This window comes from Quercus lobata, chromosome 11, assembly GCF_001633185.2.
Source record: "Quercus lobata isolate SW786 chromosome 11, ValleyOak3.0 Primary Assembly, whole genome shotgun sequence".
Taxonomy (NCBI): domain Eukaryota; kingdom Viridiplantae; phylum Streptophyta; class Magnoliopsida; order Fagales; family Fagaceae; genus Quercus; species Quercus lobata.
In genome coordinates this window covers 28,831,924-28,850,285 of record NC_044914.1, presented here as the reverse complement: position 1 = coordinate 28,850,285, position 18,362 = coordinate 28,831,924, and the positions used below count along the sequence as shown (strand labels likewise).

The 18,362-nt window shown below is 34.8% G+C and overlaps 1 protein-coding gene across 1 annotated transcript; it reads left to right on the top strand.

Moving 5' to 3' along the window:
- Positions 1–7,224: 7,224 nt before the first annotated feature.
- LOC115966680 lies at positions 7,225–10,221 on the top strand. The gene is made up of 3 exons (XM_031085861.1): positions 7,225–8,574; positions 8,791–9,354; positions 9,454–10,221. Exons 1-3 carry the CDS (start codon positions 7,225–7,227, stop codon positions 10,219–10,221), a joined length of 2,682 nt encoding a protein of 893 aa, XP_030941721.1.
- Positions 10,222–18,362: the final 8,141 nt, after the last annotated feature.

The following is an 18,362-nucleotide window of genomic DNA, read 5'->3' as shown; positions in this document are numbered from 1 at the left end:
CTAAACAATAGAAACAGATTAAAATAAAGATTAAAGGTAGAAAAGAAAAGGAAAAGTTTAGAAGGACACCTTAAAACAAAAGCTCTTAGGCTTGATTTTTGACCGTCCCCCTCAGTCAAATCTATCACAATTCAATAAAATAGTGATTAGCAATCTTAAACTTAAAGGATTAGGATTAGAAAAGGTCCTAATCAAATAAAAATGACTTAAGGGTGTTTTATGAAAAACTCCCTTTTGATTCACTATTTTCTAGTAAATGTTAGGTTTTTCCTATGAGATTTTTGTGTGTTTTGAAAATGTACCATGTAAGGCTTTATATAGTAGAAAAAATGGGGTTTGGAATAGCTCTTAGATGACGTGAGATTCGTTCCAAACCTCAGCCATTATTGCGGAAAACTTGCCTTCTTATGCTTTTGAAACCCTAGTTGTGTATGCAGGAATGTGCTTGCGTACGCTTGCTTTGGCTCGCATACGCAGATCGTGACTCACGTACGCAGGCTAAGGGCCACTTTGGTCATTTTATTCCAAAAAATAGATTTTTTCTCATTTAAAAGGTTATACTTTCCATTTTAACACTCCTCAAGTCAATTTAATATCTGATTAAGCTCTAAATTGGCCTTGGGCCTTAAAGCTTGAGCATCATTAGGGAACGAGGGCCCGAGTCGTAAGGGGTACAAAATGCGGTGTCTATAATATCAAGCACATTGACACCACGAGAGTGTATCTCACAAGTGGTTACATCCAAACAAACCCTAGGAGGGACGGATGTAACCACGCAAGCACAAGCCCATGGAGGGCACAAAGCATGGCATAGCCTAGATCTAAAGAGGCTAACATAGAGATAAAGCATAGAAGCAAGCAAGAAAACATAGACCTGCAAAGGAAATAATCCAAACCCTTTAATATAGGCCTAGGTGCATAGATGTAGGCCTAGACCACATGATCCAGATCTACACCCTACCAGAAGGGCTAAAAAGCAAGAAAGAGGGATATTAAGGGATAAAAAGGGCTAAAGTAGCACATGATATAGCAACCAACATAGATCTAAGCACACAAGCATGGCACAAAGCACATAAACGCACAGATCTAAGCACATAGGCATGCAGATCCGAGCTTAAACATGGCAAGGAGCCTAAAATCATGTGGATCTAAGTACAAACATTAAATTTAGACATATCCTAGCCAAAGAAGGCTAAGCCAACAACATCAAAGCAATAAATCATGGCAAAAATCAAGTAAACGTGCTAGGAAAGCTATAAAACATATTATTAAGCAAAATAAAGCTAAGAAAAGCTTATAAAGAGAAAGGGGTATGGATTGTAGCTAAAAAGCTACATCCAAAGAAGGCTAAGCCAACAACATCAAAGCAATAAATCATGGCAAAAATCAAGTAAACGTGCTAGGAAAGCTATAAAACATATTATTAAGCAAAATAAAGCTAAGAAAAGCTTATAAAGAGAAAGGGGTAGGAAAGCTTAGACATATCCTAGCCAAAGAAGGCTAAGCCAACAACATCAAAGCAATAAATCATGGCAAAAATCAAGTAAATGTGCTAGGAAAGCTATAAAACATATTATTAAGCAAAATAAAGCTAAGAAAAGCTTATAAAGAGAAAGGGGTATGGATTGTAGCTAAAAAGCTACATCCACACCCCTAAACCTCAAACCCAAGGCATGGAGCCAAGGAGAGAAAGATTAGGTGCAAAAACACTACCTAGAAGATTGAAGAGAAAAGATGAGAATCTAAGGTTATATTTGGTAACCGTTTTTATTTTCTAATTTCAAAAACTTGTTTTTGGGAATATAAAGAAAAAAAAAATTTCTTGTATATTTGAAATAAAAAACATGTTTGGTTAGTTGAAATTAAAAAAAATTGTTTTTTGAAGAAAAAAATAGAAAATACTAAAAATATGTTGTTACTAAGATTTGAACTTTAATGCTAACTCATTAAATGAGATAGATTCATTAAATTAAATGTGTATTTTCATTGACTTTTGAAAATTAGAAATTGAAAACAACTTTTAGCATGTTTTCAGTTTTCTTCACAAAATGAGTTTTAAGAACAGTTTTTGTTTTCAGTCCATTTTGGGTTGCCAAATAAGTTTTTTAGTTTCAAAAATAAAAAAATTGTTTTTGAAAATAGAAAATAAGGAGAAAAAACAGTTACAAAACATACCCTAACGTGTTTGAGGGTGTTTTGATGTGTTTGGAGGTGTTTGGGAGAGAAATTAGAGAGATGAGAGAGAGTGAATTTGCCTAAAACTACCAAAAATCATATTTTTTTTTTGCAAAATAAGGGGTCTAGGGTCATTTATAGCGAAAAAATAACCCTTCGGCTTTCAGCGCACCTTGAAGGACCATTGGCCACCTTGCTGATGTCAGGAATTCTAGACTTTTCCCAATTCAAATTTGGACACATATTTGAAGGCCTTCTTGGACCCAGATTCAGCTGATCTTGATGTCTTTGGAAAGCTCTGGATGTCTAGTTTCCATAATACTAAATAAATTGAAAATCTAACGATTGTATCAAAAGTTATGATCTTGGGATGCATGGTAATGTACTTTTCACGGTTTTATAGATATCTCAACCATTTTAATTCCGATTTTGATCCATGAATAGTCATTGCAAAAAGAATTTTATAATCTTTGTAATGGCACTGGTCTCAACTTATTTTGATGGTCAGATCAAAATTAGGATTTCTGGTGCCCCCAAGAGTCAACCTCGGGTCAAATTTAGTCAAACTTGGTCAAAGTTGACGAAAATCACCGAGTAGCTTTGGTTTGATGTAGAAATATGAAAAATGTCATTTTGGGATGATTTTGACCTACTTTGACTTTCGGTCAACCTAGGATTGACTAGGGGCATTTTGATCAATTTGACTTGAAAAGGCACATTGAGTGCTTTGATGCCCGAATAGGTTGCGCTATGTCAATTTAGATGTTTCTATGGCCCCACGGAGAAAAGATAATACTTTTGGAATTTTCAGGGTTTGGCACGCAAATTGAGGGCGAACAGTATATAGTGTCTGCAGTTAGGCATGTTGGTCACCCTCATTATTTGTAGTAGTTCTTTGTTTCCATTCTTTGGTGGATACAATCTTTTGTGGCTCCTCAACTGGCTACTCAATTTTCTTTGCAGTTGATACTGGGAGAATATTTGGCTGGTTTTTTTTGCTTGTAGTGCCTCAGTAGTCTTGTGTTTCTTTCCTTGAAGGTTTAAATTTAAAATTTTCTCACTTAGAAAATTTAACTAACATATATCATAAGTCCACTCTTTTCGAACTTCCTTAGGCATGGGGATATCAGGAAGTTCTTTAACAGTTGCAGTTGCCACTACTGTTACTTTAATCTTTTTAGTGGTTAATATTCTGTTCTCAATCTGATCAAGGATAGGATCTATTAGAATTATCTAGCAATGCGGTGATGACATAAATTAGAAGCAAATTTGTTGTTTAGTCATTTTCATTCTATTTGTAGAAAAAGCATAAGAATTCCCTTGTCCAAAAGAAAACATGGCTGAAACAACCTAAAATACAAAATGAATGTTATATAGATATCTCTTAATTTAAACATAAAACATGTACAATACAAATACAAATGCAAATGCAAATGATGTTGAGAACTCAGTAACAACAAATGATAGGAAAAAGCCATTCCTTTTGAGGAATCTTTTTATTTTTATTTTTGGGGGGATAGATATGATAGGCCTTGAAAAGTGTGACATCGAATTCATGAAGGAAAAAAAGAAGAAGTCCAACAGCGCACAAAGTTCCTACTTTTGCAGCCTTTGGAAGAGATGACTAGTGAGTTGCTCCCATTCTTGTGGCATTTCGCATTGGGTGAAGGTAATTTCCATCACACCCCCTATGATGATTGCTCTTTTGAGTCATTATTTATAACAAGATTATGATGCTAACCCTCCTAATAGTCTAGATTGACCTGTACCCGTTCAAAATGTGAAGCCCTTGAGAATGTCTTGCCATTTTAAAGCTAGCTATGTTCATTGCCACCATTTAGTTTCCCACACCTTGATTATTAACCACTCACATTATCTACCCACAATTTTAAGCATTCAAAGAACCGATTCTCCATGCAAAATACTCATTTTGACACCCTTCTAAAAAAGAATGGTTTTTTTGCAGAAAATTTTCATAAAGTTGAACAATAAACTTCCTAGTGAATATAATACGAAATTATATCTTGGTAGGGATATGAAATTTTCATAAAGTTGAACAATAAGTTTCCAAGCTCTTTACAGCATTCTCGTGGCCTTCTAAATGTCTAAATGTAACACTTTGTTCGATAAAAATTAACATTATTGAAGGGATGGTGGTTCATTTAATGGCACCTTGAAGAAGAAACCAAAGTTATGTGTAGATTAGTGTGGGTCACTTCCTTCAAAGGTATATTTCTCCATTCCATCTTCTTATGCATGCACAATTTTATAGATGACATTTTCAAATATCCCCAACATAACAACATATTAAATATATCTATGTGTGTGTGTGTGTGTGTGTGTGTGAGTGTGTTTTAGAGGGTGTTATTAGTTTGCATATTTTGTGTGTTTTATGTGAATGGAATGGTTGTGGGATGATAATTTGGCTAATAATGTGAATTTATTGTTTTAAATGTTTTTGTACTTCAAAGATTGAAAATTATTTGATGGTTTATTATTGGTAACAATATTGAGGGGTGTGTTGTTGGTTTTTTTTTGGTAATGTTTTTATTGTGGTTTGGGATTAAGGCTTGTTGTTGTTGTTGTTTTTATGTTTTTATGTGATTTTTTGAATAATGAATAAGAATTGGTATGAATGATGCATTTTGGTATGATGTGCAAGTGAATAATTTTGTATGTGTTATTATATGATATAGAATGGTTGTGGAATGGTAATATGGTTAATGGTGGGTGAATTTGCAAGGGTTGTGGATTGGTAACATTACATAGACCAATAAAAGATTGATCTTGTAATAGCTAACATGATCGAGCAAAATGGACTAAATGGCCTTCTTTATTGTGGTTTAGGTGCTCCAGCATTATTGTTAATCCTTGTCAGTATTTATGTCCTATTTGTAGATGCAAGAGAGAGTGAAAAAAAAGAAGCTTTGCTGGGTTTTATTATTTGTACAAATAACAAGGATGAATAAAAGTCTTAAGTCTTACAATAAACGAAACATAACATAGATAGATAAAAGACTAGTCTTAGAATAGTTAATGAGTTGAACAAAATGGACAATTGTCTAATAGGCATTGTCTCCCTTTGGCTTAGATGCACCCTCATCATTTTTGCTCTTTGTTTAATATGGTTATTTACTTGATATGAGTAGTTGATTGATGTCACTTTGTTAGGAGTTTTAATTAGGAGAATTGTTAAATGTAATGATCATTGCTATTTTAATTGGTTAAGTGCTTGGTTGTCTGCTAAGGTACCTAATTAGCTAAAATAGCAAAGGTAAGTATGTAGGAACTACAATAAGACTATAGGGATGCTTGTACCCGAATCAGGTGTAAGGGTTAGTGGAGTTAGTTGTGACAGCTAGGACAGCTGGGGTGTGAGTTAGTTACACAACTGTAAGCACAACTATGTGTAGTTATTTACCAAAGGGAATTGGGGTATAAGGATGAGAGGCATGTAACCATGAGGGGTATCAATTCAGTAAAGCTCAGTATTCTTTTTTTTTTTTTGTTATTCTATTCTTCTTCCATTTCTTACATTCATCCCAGGAGGCCTAGCTAACCTCGAATTTAGCTATTATCACCTCATCAATTTAACCCTTAACAATTGGTATCAGAGCCGAGATTCTGTGACTAATGGCTGAGACACGATCAACAGCTGCCATGGCAGCCACTAATGAAGCTATTTCTTCTCTTCGAGCTACTTCTGATCATCATGGCAAAAGCATCCAGGAAATTCAAAAGATTCAGGAGATTCATACCAGAACAATGAATGAGATGAACCAACATCTTATTTCAATTCTTCAGAAGTTGAACACGGATGACAATAGATCACAGGAACCTTCATCTACAATTCCTAATTCTTCAACAATGACCTTTGGCAAACCTGTTAGGCTTGATTTTCCTCGCTTCTCAGGTGATGATTCTGCTAACTGGGTATACAAAGCTAATCAGTATTTTGCCTATTACCAAACTCCAGCTATGGAGAAACTTTTGGTGGCTTCCTTTCACATGGACCAAGAAGCTCTGGTGTGGTTCCAGGACGCAGAGGATGCTGGAGTTTTCTGTAACTGGGAGGGTATGGTACAAGCCTTATATGTCAGATTTGGATCAACACCATATGATGATCCAATGGAGGCCCTTACTAGGTTGAAACAGACCTCAACAGTAGCTGTTTACAAAGCTGAATTTGAGGCCTTATCAAATCGAATCAAAGGCTTATCATCAACACACAAGATGAGTTGCTTCTTAAGTGGTTTGAGAGATGAAATCCGTTTGCCTGTGAGAATGCTGAATCCACCATCATTGAATGCAGCCTTTGGTTTGGCTAAGATTCAAGAGGAGTATTGGAGCAGTTGCAAAAGGAGTTCTAGAATCCAACAAGAAATGGGTAAGCCATCTATCTTGGGCCCTCCTAGAGTCAACACGTTTTTAGAAGCCAAGTCTAGAATTCCAATTAAAAGAATCTCTCCTGCTCAAATGGAAGATAGGAAAAAGAAGGGATTATGTTATAATTGTGATGATAAATGGAGTCCTGGTCATAAATGTAAAAGTGCTAAGATATTTCTGCTTGAGGGAATTGATTTGGGAATTGATCCACAGACTGGTGTCAAGATCACTGAGTTGGAAGAAGACCTGGGGAGTTCAATGGTTGAAAAAGAAGACACTAATGCCAATTCTGAGGAGGTTGAGATAACCTTATATGCTTTAATTGGTAACCCCACGCCTGGTACTATGAGGATTAGGGGTAAAATCAATGGAGTAAGTTTGGTAGTGTTGCTTGACACAGGCAGCACCCATAACTTCATTGATGCAGCCTTAGCCCCTGGATTGAAATTAGCAGTTGACCAATCACAGACACTGGAGGTCAAGGTAGCCAATGGTGCCTTGATTAGGACTAAGGGATTTTGTGATCAAGTACCAGTTTGCTTGCAAGGAAGGGAGTTTTCTATTCAATTCCATGTGTTACCACTTGGAGGATGTGATGTGGTGCTAGGAACATAGTGGCTAACTACATTGGGCGATATTCAATGGAATTTCCAATTCTTAACTATGGAATTCTGTCATCAAGGGCACAACATCAAGCTGCAAGGATTGAAGCAAACTGATTCACATCTCATTGATGGTGACCAATTTCTTAAAACCCCAATCAAAAAGGGTATGTTGGTTCATATTTCAAACCCTTCATCACTGGAGAAACAGGTTGCATTACCTGTGGCAGTAATTGATCTACTGCAAGATTTTTCTCATGTTTTTGATACTCTAGTAGGCTTGCCTCCTCTCAGGGGTCATGAACATCATATTACCCTTAAAGATGGAGTTCAACCAGTCTGCCAGAGGCCATACAGGTACCCTTTTTATCAAAAGAATGAGATAGAAAAAATAGTTAAGGAATTGTTGTCTGCTGGATCTATAAGGAATAGTTGCAGTCCCTTTTCATCTCCTGTTTTGTTGGTGAGGAAGGCAGATGGCTCTTGGCGTATGTGCATTGATTATAGGCAGCTTAACTTGAATACCATTAAGGATAAATTTCTAATACCTGTTATTGATGAATTGCTGGATGAGCTGAATGGTGCTTGCATATTTTCTAAACTTGACTTAAGGTCAGGATATCATCAGATTAGGATGAGTGAGGAAGACATTCCTAAAACAGCCTTTAGGACTCATGAGGGGCATTATGAATTTCTGGTTATGCCCTTTGGACTCACTAATGCTCCTTCAACATTCCAGTCCCTAATGAATCAAGTGTTTAGACCCTACCTTAGAAGGTTTGTTCTTGTGTTTTTTGATGACATTCTGGTGTATAGCAAGTCCCTGGTTGAACATGTTTCTCATCTCAAAACTGTATTGGAGGTGTTAACTAAGGAGAAGTTATTTGCAAAGAAATCCAAGGGTGTCTTTGCTTGTGAAGAGGTGGAGTACTTGGGCCACTTGATTTCTGGTGAAGGAGTAAGGACAGATCCTAAGAAAACAATGGCAATGCAACAATGGCCTACTCCAAAGGATGTTAAGGCCTTGAGGGGATTCCTTGGTCTCACAGGGTATTACAGGAAATTTGTGAAAGGGTATGGGCAGATTGCAGCACCACTGACAGCCCTTTTGAGAAAAGATTCTTTTGCTTGGACTGAAGAAGCTGAGATGGCATTCCAGAATCTCAAGTCTGCTATGTCCAATCCACCTGTCTTAGCTCTTCCAAACTTTGATAAACTATTTGTGGTGGAGTGTGATGCTTCAGGTGTTGGGTTGAGAGCTGTGTTAATGCAGGAAGGGAGAGCTATAGCATTTCACAGCCAGGCTCTTAAAGGCAGGAGTTTAGCTTTATCAACTTATGAAAAGGAACTGCTAGCCTTGGTCACTGCTGTGCAAAGGTGGAGGCCATACCTGGTTGGAAACTCTTTTCTGGTAAGGACAGACCAGTAGAGCCTCAAGTATATTTTGGAATAGAAAATTGGTACACCAGCCCAACAAAAGTGGATCACCAAGCTGCTAGGGTATGCCTTTATTGTGGAATATAAGAAGGGTAAAGAAAATGTAGTAGCTGATGCTTTGTCCAGACAGGTCCCTAGTGAATCTCAAAATGGGGTTTTGTGTATGATTTCTTTCCCTACTCCTGACTAGTTAGCTCAACTTAAATCCAGTTATGCTACTGATTCCCATGTTATGAGTATTTTGGAAGCTTTTCAAACAGGGAAGGAGGGTCCTAAGGGATTTAGTATGCACAATGGGCTGCTGTTGTACAAAGGTAGGATGTATGTGGGGTCATGTGAAGCCTTAAAAACAGCTATTCTGCAGCAGGTACATGATGGACCATGGGGGGGACATTCTGGGGTCCTTAAAACTTTGCACAGGGTTCAAAGGGACTTCTATTGGCCCGGATTGAAGTCAGATGTGAGGAAATATGTTAGGAAGTGTGACACTTGTCAAAGACTCAAGCATGAAACATGTCATCCAGCAGGTCTACTACAGCCCTTGCCTATCCCAGAGAGACCTTGGGTGGCTGTGAGCATGGATTTTGTTGAAGGCTTGCCAAAATCTCAGATGAAGGAAGTGGTGATGGTAGTGGTGGACAGGTTCACAAAGTTTGTTCACTTCATAGCCTTGTCACATCCCTACACTGCTTCTAAAGTGGCAAACTTGTATCTGCAACATGTGTTTAAATTGCATGGGATGCCTACTTCAATTGTGAGTGACAGGGACCCTGTTTTCACTTCTCACTTTTGGCAAGAACTGATGAAACTTCAGGGCATTCAATTGGCAATGTCCTCAGCATATCATCCCTAGACAGATGGCCAAATAGAGGTTGTGAACAAGAGTCTTGAACACTATCTGAGAGCTTTTGCAGCTGACAGACCAGCCACTTGGGTGGAGTGGTTGCCACTTGCTGAGTATTGGTTTAATACCAACTTCCACACCTCACTCAAGCTCACTCCTTTTGAAGTAGTGTATGGCTATCCTCCTCCACGATTGATGGACTACATTGCTGGTACAACAAAGATTGAAGGAGTGGATGCTCATTTGAGGACTAGACAGCAATTGACCTCTTTACTAAGGCAGAATTTGGTAGCAGCACTAGACAGAATGAAGCTATATTCTGACAGGCATAGGGCTGAGAGAAGCTTCTCTGTGGGGGATTGGGTGTTCCTAAGACTCCAACCTTACAAACAGAAGTCCCTTAAGCACCATCAGTTGAAGAAATTAGCTCCTAAGTTCTATGGACCATTCCAGATTTTGCAGAAGGTTGGAGAGGTGTCATATAAATTGGATTTACCTCCAAATTCTAAAATTCATCCCACCTTCCATGTATCTTGCTTGAAAGCTAAGTTGGGTCAACATGTGGTCTCAATTCCCACTCTACCACCTATTGATATGGAAGGGGCAGTCATCACAGAGCATGTAGCTGTGCTTCAGGAAAGGTCACACCAGCTTCGAAATAGGACCATCACTCAAGTCCTAGTTCAGTGGCAAGGAGAAGGTGTTGATGATGCTACTTGGGAGAATTTATATGTGATGCAGCAGAGGTTCCCTCACCTTGTGGGCAAGGTCTTTTAAAGAGGGAGGTATTTGTTAGGAGTTTTAATTAGGAGAATTGTTAAATGTAATGACCATTGCTATTTTAATTGGTTAAGTGCTTGGTTGTCTGCTAAGGTACCTAATTAGCTAAAATAGCAAAGGTAAGTATGTAGGAACTACAATAAGACTATAGGGATGCTTGTACCCAAATCAGGTGTAAGGGTTAGTGGAGTTAGTTGTGACAGCTAGGACAGCTGGGGTGTGAGTTAGTTACACAGCTGTAAGCACAGCTATGTGCAGTTATTTACCAAAGGGAATTGGGGTATAAGGATGAGAGGCATGTAACCATGAGGGGTATCAATTCAGTAAAGCTCAGTATTTTTTTTTGTTATTCTATTCTTCTTCCATTTCTTACATTCATCCCAGGAGGCCTAGCTAACCTCGAATTTAGCTATTATCACCTCATCAATTCAACCCTTAACACACTTTCTTTTTCAAAATTTTTATTTCAATAAAAAAATTTCCATGTAAATTGTGGTAAATAAAGTATATTTATATCTTGTTATATTGAAACTGACCATGCAGTAGTATCAACGGAGTTGGCTTACCACAACTTATAGTGAAATAGTGATTTGAATTAAAAATTCTTATGGTATTTGCAAACTTATCACTACCGTCAACAAATTGAATGAAATAGAATTATCTACTTAACACTAACCGTCTTCTTCTTCCCAAAAAAAGAAGAAGTTATGTTCTTGGTTAATGTAGTGATGAAAGGTTCTCCTCACTGTATATCGTGCTTCTGTTGATTTAGCCAGGACATGAAATTGTTGGTGGTGACAGCTTGAGTCTGGAAGAGAGAGCTTTGCCATAGAGAAATGTAGAAGAAGGTGGCTACTCGGCCACAAACAAATTTAGTGTGAAATTTGTAATTTTGTATTAGTGTTCAATATTTGATTTATATTATGAATATTATTGCTTGATAAAGAATTTGCTTTGTTATATTATATTGGTAGTTTAAGGTTTTATTTTATTGTCTCAATGCAAATTGGTAGTATTATTGTCTTATTGTGTTAGATCAATATTTGTATTAGTATACACTTTAATTTAGTCATGGAGTAAGGGTGAGGTAAGGTGATTTGAAGAATTTTCCAAATGTTCTTTTATAGGATTTAAATTTTAGAAAAAAAACAGTTAAGATTGGGAATTGGAATCCTTTTACAATTTCATGGATAGAATTTATAGAGTTTCTTTGAGAGGAGTTGGAGACGATAAGATTTTTTGAAAACCTACTATGGGAAGAGGTTTTGCAATTCATTCCTACAATTAGATTCTGACAAAAAGTATAGATCAATCTTTCCCTTGGAAGGCTGTTTGGAAGCCTAAGGTCCTTCTAGAGTTGCTTTTTTTGCTTGGATTGTAGATTTAGGGAATTTTTTAACTATTGATAATCTTTAGAAATAGAAGATTTTGATTTTGGATTGGCATTGTATGTGTAAAAGAAATGGGGAATCAGTAGATCACCCTCTAATAGGTTGACAACTACTTTGATTTTTTGAGTAATAGATGAATCGTCATGATAAAGCCAATGAGGAATTGAACCAATTGAATCCTAGCTATTGCTCACAAATACTTGATGCCTGCATTAGAGGCTTTCATTTTTATTGGAATGCATTTAGATCCTCTTTGGCAACTTTAATGACAGATGTGCCAATTTGTTTTGAAACCAAGTAGGGGAATTGTTATTGTCCTGTTATAGACTTGTTAATATTGGTTTCTATTGTAAGACTCTTAACTTTTTTTAATTGTCCTTTTGTATTGTAAGGCTTTTTTTTTTTTTTTTTTTTTTTTGTGTAAAATTAAGACAGACCCTAGTTAGTTTCTGTTATAAGACTCTTAATATTTTTTTAATTATCCTTTTGTATTGTAAGACTATATATATATATATATATATATTTTTTTTTTTTTGGGTGTAAAATTAAGACAGACTCTAGTTAATGTTTAATGATTTCTGATAATCTCATGGATGGTTTGGACATCACGCAATAGATCGATTTTTAAAAATAGAAGGGCAAACCCACAGTTAATTGCTTTGGGTGCATTGGATTTTTTTTTTTCTCAAAGTACGAGGAATGCAAGTGAGTAAAACCACTTTGATAGACCACCAACAGCAACAACAAGGATGCCCTCTAGGGCTGATAAAATTTTTTTTTGATGAATCGATATTTAAGGAAGAATGTTCCACTTGTTTGGGTATATTCAATTTTGGACAAAACTTAGGTACGGTACCTTAGGTGTTGTTCCTTAGGTTCACCTCTTAAGAATTAGCCATGTGGCTGCTTAACTAAAAAATACACTTCCATCCCATGAGAAAAAATCCACATGGTAGAATCTTAAGAGAGGAACCTAAGGAACAGCACCTAAGTCTTGCCCTTTAATTTTACACACAATTCAATACATATATAATTCATTCTCAATTCGAACATGGTATTAGAACCATAACTAACTTTCTTGTGTCTTAAGTACAATGGGCTTAAGGTATGTTTGGTTGGGATGATTTTAGGGAGGATGGAAAAAGATGAGTGGAAAATAGGAGAGTAAATGGGTGGAATGAGTGTTTGGTTTGGTTGGAAGGAGGAGGGGAAGAGAAAAATGGTGGGGCTAGGCTATTATCTCTCTAGGCCCACCAAAACTCAATCTCCCCAAAATTGAGAGAAAATGGGGTCCAAAATTTTGGACCAAAAAGCCCATTGCCTAATGTGTTTGTCCCCCCCCCCCCCCCCCCCCCCCCCTCCTCCCCCATTTTTTTTTCTGCCATTTGTTCCTTTCCCTTGCCAACATTGACAATGTTTTTTCCCATCATTTTTTTTTTCATCAGTTTTTTATTTATTTATTTTTTATAGAGTTATTCGTTTCCTTTTTTTTCCCCTTTGGTTTTGGTTTTGTTTTTTTTTTTTTTTTTGGTTTTTTGGAAGCAATTTTGGGTTCTTGGATTTCTTGTACTCTTTTTTTTTTTTTTTTTTTTTTTTTTTAAATGAAGTGCCCATAATAATAATAAAAAAGTTTTATTTAGAAATTAATTTTAATGTACAAAAACTGAATTACTTAGAAATTAATTTTTTTTTTTAAAGTTTGATGGGTTTATAGCCAAAAAGTCAATGAAACTCAATAATAATGTCATGCATCTGGCACCTACATCATCACCTTCACAATAATGTAGACTTTAAACTTGTGAGGTTCCATATAAATATAGTGTGGGTTTGGATATTGCTTATTTTGCTAAAAACTAAAAACAATTAAAAAATAATTTTCGGATTACTGTTCACACCAAAAACACTGTTCATTTGCCTATTTGCACTATTTATGTCCCATGAACAGTGCAATAAGCGCTGGTTAAAAAAAAAAAAAAAAAAAAAAATAGACGCAAACGTGAGATGCAGACATGCAAATCAAATGGACACATAGTGTGAGAGATGATATGTCTATTAGATGCACAAGATGCCTTATGAACTTATATTCAAAAAAGAATTTAAGAGCGCACCATTCTTTGGATTGTTAGATGGTTTTATACCAAAGACTCAAATATAATTACCAATAAAATAAATTACTTTTAAATGGTCTAAAAAGTAGATAATGATTATCCTAGTGTTTTCATTCCAATTGCTAAGGCTTTACTAGAGTAAACATTGTTGTAGATGAAAGGTGTTGATTGGATGTGGTGGAGTGAACTCAGTGGTGGCTGGGGTTCAAGAAACAGCTTCCACAAGGAGATTTTCCATAAGGGGCTGTGTAGATTTCAAGTATAGTCATGGGTTTGAGCCCAAGTCCATGCAGTTCTTTGGGTTTGGTTTTGTTCCTTGTGATGACAACTTTATTTATTGGTTTTTCACTTGGACTCCATCTAGCGCAGGTGAGCCCTTCACCCTAACTTCAGAGTTGCTTGTTACTTTGTTTGTTCCTCACTAAAATTAAATAAATTAAAAATTGGAGGCACATAGCACCAATGCAAAAAAAAAAAAAAAAAATGGTGAAACAAAAGTTACTTGGAACATGGTTTTCGGAAGCTGTTTTTTGAATCTCTTAGTTTTCTATCCAATTACCTCATGATGCTGCAATGCAATTTAAGAACAAGACAAAATTCTTTACAATTTTTCCACAATTTATGAGGTGACCTGTTGTAATTGGTACAAACTAAAATGGATTTTTCTAGTGGACCTACATAGAAGTGATGTTACAATAAAAAAAAAAAAAAAAATGCCATCTTTACAAGTTGTGAGATAGGTTATAAACAATTGGATAGAATTTTAGCTATTATCCTCTTTTCTTTTCTTTTTTAAATAATAATAATTGTAATTCATAAATGTGGTTATTATATATAATTGTGATGTATACTATATACTAGAACATGGCCTTATCAAAATTGTTCATTTTCTTTTCTTTGTAGAGAAAGAGAGAGAACGCAGCCAAGCTAAAATGAAGCATTTTGGATGGTGATTTAGATGCATTATATTGGCTAGATTTTCATGCTGGATTGAACAATGGTTGCATTCTCAGATACGAGACCCAACTATGACCCTTAAATCTGATCATTGGTTCAAGATCAAGTAATCATAGAAAATCACAAACTGGTAAAGAGTTTATTTTCGATGTGTTTTTTAATTTAATTTAATTTTTTATTAAGACTTTTTTTCACCATTCCTATCTTAAAATTATATTTTTTTCAGCGATTCCATGACTTCTTAGCACAACTACCTACTTTGGCAAATTTGTTTGAACTGACAGCTAATGGTGCTCAACTATTAGGATTTTCAGGCAATATTCGACAAATATTCATGAGGTTAGCTAGAATTGTAATCAGAACACACAATAGAGGATATTTTTACGGGGATCTAGTCCACAAGGTCAGAATTTTGACAGATTTCAATCCAACTGTCTCATTTGATGCTTATACAAGCAACATTGACTATGATGTAAATGTTAGTGAACTTCATGATATTATGCACTTTAGAAGGATGGTAGCTTTATTACTTCAAATATCATTTACTACACCAAAATAATCCTATTACATTAAGTGTTAATATAACAAAATTAGTGTAGTGGTATTTGATATAATATCACATCTGCAAATTAAAAGTCATTGTAATAGTAACTTAAGAGTGGTAAATTATTAAATTAATAATAATTAGTTGCAATAGCTAATAATTTTCAATTGCAACAATGAAAATTTCAAAGTGACAATTTGTTGCAACAAATATATCATTACAAATTTGCAATAACTAAATATCAATTATTTTACAATCTATTGCAATGAAAAACATGAGGCTACAACGAAGATATTATTACAACAATTTAATATCAATTATTTTACAATCTATTGTAATGAAAAATATGAAACAATTTTCTATTACAATGAAGATATTGTTGCAATAACTTGACCCAAATTATTTTTGTCAATTATTTGCAATCTATTGCAATAAATTCATGAAATAATGTACTATTGCTACAATATATTCAAAGTAGTTAATTGTTTATTGTAACAACAAATATATTATTACATCAAAATTGTCATTAAAATATTTAAAGTTTATTGCAAAGAAATTTTTCATAGCACAAACCTATTACCTCAAATTTTTTATTGCAACACTTTGCATAAACTATTGTAATAATTCTGATGTTATTACAATGATTTTTTTCGTTGTAATAAACATCAATACAATAATTTCTTTTCGAGTCTTATTAAGATTTTTTTTTTCCTGCTGTCCTTCTTTACCCTTGTTATTCAACTCTACAATTTTTCCATCCAATCTTTTATAACTCGCAAGACAAGGTAAAGTTTGTCCATGTTGTTAAGAAATTAATAAACCTCGGGCTAGACATATTCAGAGAGTTACTTCAACTTGAACACAACCCCCGTTACAATAAAATTGGTGGGAAAGAATTCCACAACAAAGTATTCTTTACGACATATATCTGCTTCACGCTCGTTCTGTTGATTACAAACATGGAAATGGGTTATTGATATTTATTTGACATGTGCATGACCATTTTCTAAATTTGCAATTGGTATGCACTTTATTTATTTATTTTATTGTTATATGGCATATATGTTGATAACTAATTTGATTTTTTGAGTAATAGATGAATTGTCATGATAAAGCCGATGAAGAATTGAACCAATTCAGGGACGGGCCCAAGATTTAAAACTAGCGAGGGCCAGAGTATAAAGAAAAAAAAATCTCCAAATAGGCATCCATATAGTATTAAAAAATTATAAATACTCAAAATAATTTCTAAATACATTAAGATGCAATCATTTATCAACAAAGACAAGAACAAAATAATTTTTTTTTTCCCTAATAATAGGCTAGCTAAGATTTTGTTTTTGTTGAAGTTTGAGCATTATGGTGGTGGTGCTAAAAATTTTAGCTTTTAGCACCTCAAAAGGCTACTTTATCTATTTTACCATTTCATTTTACAATACATTCAATATCAAATATTTTATTTTTTTTATTACTTCATCTAAAATAATATAAACAACTCATTAAAATAATAAAGGAAGCGAGAGAATTTGAGTTTTTTAATTGAAGAAAGAGATATAATCTTAATAAAATATTGTATTTTATTTTTAACAATTTACTAGAGTCAACTGGTATACTCAACTGGTATTTATACCTGTTTATTGTAGTTGCAAAAAATTTAGCTTTATACAATCATCATTGTGAATGTTTTTATTGTTTTTGTTAAGTTTTTGGCTTAAATAGTTGCTATTTGGTTGAGGTTGGTTAGGCTTATTGAGGAGAAGGGGGACCTAAGGTTTTGGAAGGGGGGTCCAACTGCAAAAATAAAATATATAATAACTATAAAAAAAGGGGACTTGAGGGGGCCTGGGCCCCCACTTGGGTCCATCCCTGAACCAATTGTATCCTGACTATTACTTACAAATACTTGATGCCTGCATAAGAAGCTTTCATTTCTATTGGAATGCATTTAGATCCTCTTTGGCAACTTTAATGATAGAGGCGCCAATTGGTTTTGAAACCATGTAAGGGTGTTGTTATTGTCCTATTCTAAACTTGTTAATATTGGTTTCTATTGTAAGACTCTTAATGTTTTGTTTAATTGTCCTTTTGTATTGTAACACTTTTTTTGGGTGTAAAATTAAGATAGACTCTAGTTTTTTTTTTTTTTTTTGGATGAAAAGATAGACTTTGGTTAGTTTCTATTGTAACGGCTCTTAATGTTTTTCTAATTGTCCTTTTGTATTATGTCAGGAACCCAGTGGTTCCTAATGAGGATGAATAGGTATTACAGGAGAATTGGTGGGAATTGTAGGGAAATTGACTTAAGTCGAGGTAGTCACCCTCCATAAGAAAAGAGAGAGAGAGAGGGAGAGAGAGATGAACTAATGCACTAAGAAATTGGCTTATTCTTCCATTGATATTTAATGTTGAATTACAATGATGTATTTATAAAAGATTAGCTCTAATGTCATTGGCTGACATGGCTCAAGATAATTGGCTAGTTAATTCAATATGTGCTCTATGAATTAAGTTATGTGTTAAATGAGCTACCTGTGCTCAAATCCTAACTAACTCATCCTAATCTCAACCAACTACCTAACTAAAGGGATCACAACAATTATTTCATATTCCTAACATATTGTACGACTATTTTTTGTGTGTGTAAAATTAGGGCAAACTCTAGTTAATGTTTAATGATTTCCGATCATCTCATGTGTTAGGTCCATATTTTTATGTAATTGACATATCTTATGACAAAACACACTTTACTTATATTTGGGTAAATCCAAGTAGGTTCAAGATGATCATTACAAGTAGTTACATTGAAGACATAGGGATTACTCAAGAACTGCTCAAGAAAAGCTAAATCTGTAGGTCTCAATACCTCCTCGATACCTGTCAATCTATTGAGATTTATTAAAGCTTGATACTTGTCTAAATACGTTTTGATCTATTGAGCTTAAGGGATTTTTAATATAGCCTGCAACATTTTAATTTTAAAATGCTATTTGTTTATGGGTTTGTTTAATCCTTATAGGACTAGGAAAACCCAAGGTTTGTGTAAACCTAATTGGAATAGGAGAACCTATTTAAAAGGCCCATTAAGCTCCTTTTTAAATAGGGAGGTGGAGAATGAAAACTCTAACCCTAGAAAGCTTC

Excerpts from the sequence above, each read along its gene's own strand:
- LOC115966680 (XM_031085861.1), top strand. The coding sequence starts at position 7,225 with ATGGAATTCTGTCATCAAGGGCACAACATCAAGCTGCAAGGATTGAAG. Across the intron at positions 8,575-8,790 it reads TGGTTGGAAACTCTTTTCTG|TTAGCTCAACTTAAATCCAG; the intron begins GTAAGGACAGAC and ends ACTCCTGACTAG. Across the intron at positions 9,355-9,453 it reads ATGGGATGCCTACTTCAATT|ACAGATGGCCAAATAGAGGT; the intron begins GTGAGTGACAGG and ends TATCATCCCTAG.